Genomic DNA, 4595 nt, shown 5'->3' with positions numbered 1-4595 from the left:
TCTATAAAATTCAATAGCTCTACATTTTTTGATAACTCTTTGATATTGGCGCACGCTTTCTAAAAACACCGGCGCTGGGGTGTTACCGGCGCTGGAATTATCGCGAGTGTCGGCGGCTCTCTAAAGCGGCTGCTCTAACTGCGTGGGGCTAGGTGGTAAATAGCCGTCATGGGTTTAAATATTACGGCGTATATTTCTCAAATGGTTTTTGGCTCTTTTTAGGTTTTTGGCTAAACGATTTCTGACTACTTTAGCGGCTAACCATTTCTCTTAACGTTTGGCGCTTGCAGTTTCAGACCTTCTTGGCGACCTATGCTTTTTGGGTGGCATTTTCAGTTCCCCGAGTCCAGACTCAAGGAGTCAAGGTCAGCTTGGGCTTCAGCTAAAATAGTAGCGAGTGCGGAGTGTGTATTTTGGACCACCTCCTCTACAGCTAGTTTGACATCCGTTATACCCCCGATGTGTTCTGAAGCGCCCTGTGCACGTAGAACATTAAAAATGGATGAACTGACCGGTGCAGAGTTCAAGCCTAATCCCTCAATGGTATTAATTACGGGGAAAACGGCATAAATCGCCTGAAGTACAGCTGCTCTGGTGGGGAGTGAAGTTTTAACAGCCGCAGCAGCAACCCCGCTACGAGGGTCGAGTGATGTCTTTAACTCATTGTTAAGTGATTTTTTGACACTCAGGACAGCGTCTATGGCGCCTGAGGAGACAGAGGATTCAAGCTGATTTTGAGCAGTTACTAAAGTAGCTGAAATTGATTTCTGAAAATGATGTTGTATACGTACAATGCCTGCTTTGATGCTTTCAATGGCTTGTATCTGAGCTACGGTATCACGATTACTTACAGCGAAAATAATAGCTTCGCAGATAGGTGCCCTGTTCAGAGTGCTTCTCCTGAGGTTGGTAATTAAAGGTAAAATATCGTGGCATGCTGATGTTGCGGATGTAATGTTTAGGGCTGATGTGTGAGCATGTCTAGGAGCTTGTAGCTCGGATGTGGATTCACAGGATGCTGCGCCGCAGGTGGCTGTTTCAGTATTTAAATTATGGTAAATAGCACCAGGGTCAACCCTTACCGGGGGGCTGCGGATGCCTGGTCCGCCTACGGTAACATCTGTGTGACAAACCCCTTGTGAGTGTGGGTTCTTGGGGCGTTCGCCGTGTACACCAGGCCCTGCTTTTGATTTGTTTTGTTGAACAGGTACATTTTCAATTCCCCCCCAACTTGCATCATCGTCATCCAGCGAAATGATATCTAGTTCAGCGTGGGGGGTAACTCCATTTGATGGGTGTTTGTGTGAGTTCTTTGTTGGTTGAGAGTGAGACTTGGGGGTAGCAGTAGGTGGGGGGTGCACTAATACAGGCGTTGCGCTGCAAGGGTGCGATGTGACACTTAGAATCTGTTCTGAAATTCGCCGGGGAGAACACAACCAGGGTTAGGAGTGTTTAAATTTAAAACCTGAAACGTCTGTAGGGTTGCAGAATTGTTATCTGTAGCATCTGCTTGCCTATCGCGCTTTTGAACACCCTTTTCTTTACAGACAGAGCGTCTCTTTCTCAAACCACCATTTACAGACACAGGTGGAAACTTATGAAATGCAGGCACCCCAACAGCACTACCCCCAACATTCCCCGGCTGTGTTTGCTGTACACAGCTCTGCCGCGCTTCTTTGCCCTTCTGACCTTTGCTTTTCAGATCACCAGCAGCCAGCCTTGAACTCCTCTGTACACCTTGTCGTCGTGTACTTGAATGCGTCAGGCGTCGGTTGGTGTTTGATGTAAGCATGAGCGGATTTTGCGGATTGGCAATCCGCGAATTTTGCGGATTTGCGGATTCGCAATCCGCAAAATCCGCGAATTCCCGCGAATTTGCGGATTTTTTTTTTTTTTGTGTTCGCCCGTGTTTCTGCCAGTTCGCGAGGGTTTTTACAATTTCGCAATTTGCGAACTTACCTGTCGGGTCGCAAGTTTTGCGAACTTGTTGTTTCTACGTGTCCAGCCTGTTTGGGACACTCTTCTTCATCACTGCCACTCTCTGTCACCACTGCCACTCTCTGACTACTCATGCCACCCTCTGGCCCACCCATGCCACCCTCTGTTTCATCACTACACCCTCTGGTTGTCCAGTGTACATTATTTTCGGCAAAGCAAAGCACACCTTCCCTGCCTCAAGTGACCTGAATTAATTTGGGGCTGATTAATGTGTCACAGAATATTTTTTTAGCTGGCACCTGCTTCCTTAGTGCGCCCTGATTAGTGATCTTTTGCACTTGCTAAGTGCTTTCATTGTTGCAAAATTAGTTACAACACCTGCCCTGCCCCAACTGACAATAATGAATTAGGGGCTGATTAATGGATTTTAACTTCCAGCCTGGCTCCTGCTTGTCTCCCTTAGCTGTAATTCAGGACCTTTGTGGCATATGTGTAACTATTCTGAGGTTCAGAGCAGGGTCACATAATAGTTTCAACTGGCAACTGAACTCTGGAGGGGCCCCTCAGGAAGCCCTACAGGAAATGGCTACTAATGATGTGCCTGAACTTTTGAACCTGGTAAGTAGTTACTTTCAGTTTTGCCAAGATCGTATTTCTGCAATTTCGCACTTATTCGCGGGGCGCGAACTCACGCTAACAGTGCGAGCAGTGCGAGCAAAATCCGCTGCTCGCGGATTTGCGGATTTTGCGGGAAATTCGCAAATCTCGCGGATTGCGGATTTCCCGAAAATCCGCAAAATCCGCGAGCGGAACGGATTTTCCGCCCACGCCTAGTTTGATGCAGCCTCAGCGTTATCTAAGTAAGAGCAAAAACACAATTTTAATTCAAGCAATGAACAGTCTGAAGAGTCCTCAATTGTCATCGGCGCTAAAACTAGTTACTTTGAGTGTAAAAAATGCACACACACACACACCACGCAACACTCACCACACACCACTCACCACTCACCACGCACCACACACTACACACTACACACCACACACTACACACTACACACCACACACTACACACTACACACCGCGGTGTAATACTGCTAGAAAAGTGAATTAATTCTCACCATCCTGTGTACTGAAGACGCAAATTTGACTGGATGCAATAGGGTTAGGGCCTTCAAGCGCTGTGTTGAATAAAAATGATTCAGCAGCTTCTGCTACGGCCTGCGAATACAAAATGCAAACAGTTGTAACACATTTCCTATATTGGTTTAAATTAAATTAATTGAAAAAGCACGGCTATACATAATTACGCGCTCATGCAAACACAGCGGCTGAAAGAATTCCTGACCTCCGTTGTCAAATTAACCGCTTTTCAAGCCCCAGCTTGACCCACAGGCTTGTCCAAGGATATACAGCGACATTATTTAAGACCCCTGGAGTTATTAAATGATGACTGGTAAAAACAAGTAGGCGGACTAGGCATCGACTTAAAAACACGGATCAATGTGCAGTCGGTCTTTGAGTGTGGGCTATTGCTAATTTTAAACATATCATGTTGCATCATTTTTCCTACAGTTTAAAACTCCTGCTCATGTAACATTACTAAAAAAACATTTGACGGTGAAGCAAAAGACTTAATTAGAGCCGCATGTTAGCCACATTGTTAGTGTCATTGTCTCATTCGTCTTACTTTGGCTGGTAAAGTTGACCTTCCTGATTAAAAAGCATTTAAACTTTGAGAGAGAATCCTATTAGACGCGCATATTCAAAGGCGCTAGAGGATTATAAAAAAAACGACAAAACACTTCTTACCAGCAATTCTTGTTCCTCAGACATGATGTTCATAAATGACAGCTGTGCTCAGTCGGCGAGCGCTGAAATCTTTCAGTGTTTTCAGCTTTTTTCAAGCGCCTGATGTGGTGGTGAATGCAGGAGTCACCGGCGGCGTCCGTTGGAGCGTCGTAGCTTTTCTGAGAGCTCCAGCCAGAATGTTCTCAAAGACCTCACGTTTTATATCTAAAAACGGTCAGTTTCCCGCCTCAATTCACAATACTACATGTGTCTTCAAGTGTTACGAATTAAATGGTACATGCCTCTAGCACTCTAGACCCCTATATGGACAACATCCTTTCTAAACATTTCTGAATGATATAAACAGCTGTGCATTAACACGACCACGCAGCGCTGAAAAAAAGTCAGACCCTTACATGAAGTTACACTTTTTTATTTCATCATTTCATTTTTTTTTTATTCATTTTTTTGCAGCCCCTGACGCTAGGCCCCATATCTGAACAATATCCTCTATAACAATTTCTGAATGCATATAAAAAGCTGCACGTTGACAGCTGTTAGAAACAGAAAAAAAGTCAGACCCTTACGTGAATTGTTTTTATTCATTTTTTTTTTGCAGCCCCTGACTGTAGCCCCATATCTGAACAATAGCCTCTATAAGTATTTCTGAATGATATGAACAGCTGCGTATTAAAACGACCAAGCTGCGCTGAAAAAAAGTCAGACCCTTACATGAAGTTACACTTTTTTTTCATTTCATTATTTCATTTTTTTAAAATTCATTTTTTCAATCCCCTGACTCAAGACCGCATATCTGAACAATATCCTCTATAAGTATTTCTGAATGCATATAAACAGCTGCGCATTAA

General features: G+C 44.4%; 1 protein-coding gene across 1 annotated transcript; it reads right to left on the bottom strand.

The window, feature by feature from the left end:
* Positions 1-332: 332 nt before the first annotated feature.
* LOC147710007 (uncharacterized) lies at positions 333-3771 on the bottom strand. Its single transcript, XM_086919305.1, has 3 exons — positions 3748-3771; positions 3057-3156; positions 333-1033 (listed from the first exon to the last, which is right to left on the bottom strand). The coding sequence occupies exons 1-3, from the start codon at positions 3769-3771 to the stop codon at positions 333-335; spliced, it is 825 nt and encodes a 274-aa protein (XP_086775431.1).
* Positions 3772-4595: the final 824 nt, after the last annotated feature.

Source organism: Lissotriton vulgaris, chromosome 5, assembly GCF_964263255.1.
Source record: "Lissotriton vulgaris chromosome 5, aLisVul1.2, whole genome shotgun sequence".
Lineage (NCBI taxonomy): Eukaryota > Metazoa > Chordata > Amphibia > Caudata > Salamandridae > Lissotriton > Lissotriton vulgaris.
This window is presented reverse-complemented; position numbering and strand designations above follow the sequence as displayed.

Excerpts from the sequence above, each read along its gene's own strand:
- LOC147710007 (XM_086919305.1), bottom strand. The coding sequence starts at position 3,771 with ATGTCTGAGGAACAAGAATTGCTG. Across the intron at positions 3,157-3,747 it reads CTGAGGAACAAGAATTGCTG|GCCGTAGCAGAAGCTGCTGA; the intron begins GTAAGAAGTGTT and ends TTGTATTCGCAG. Across the intron at positions 1,034-3,056 it reads CGTCTTCAGTACACAGGATG|CCACCTGCGGCGCAGCATCC; the intron begins GTGAGAATTAAT and ends ATACTGAAACAG.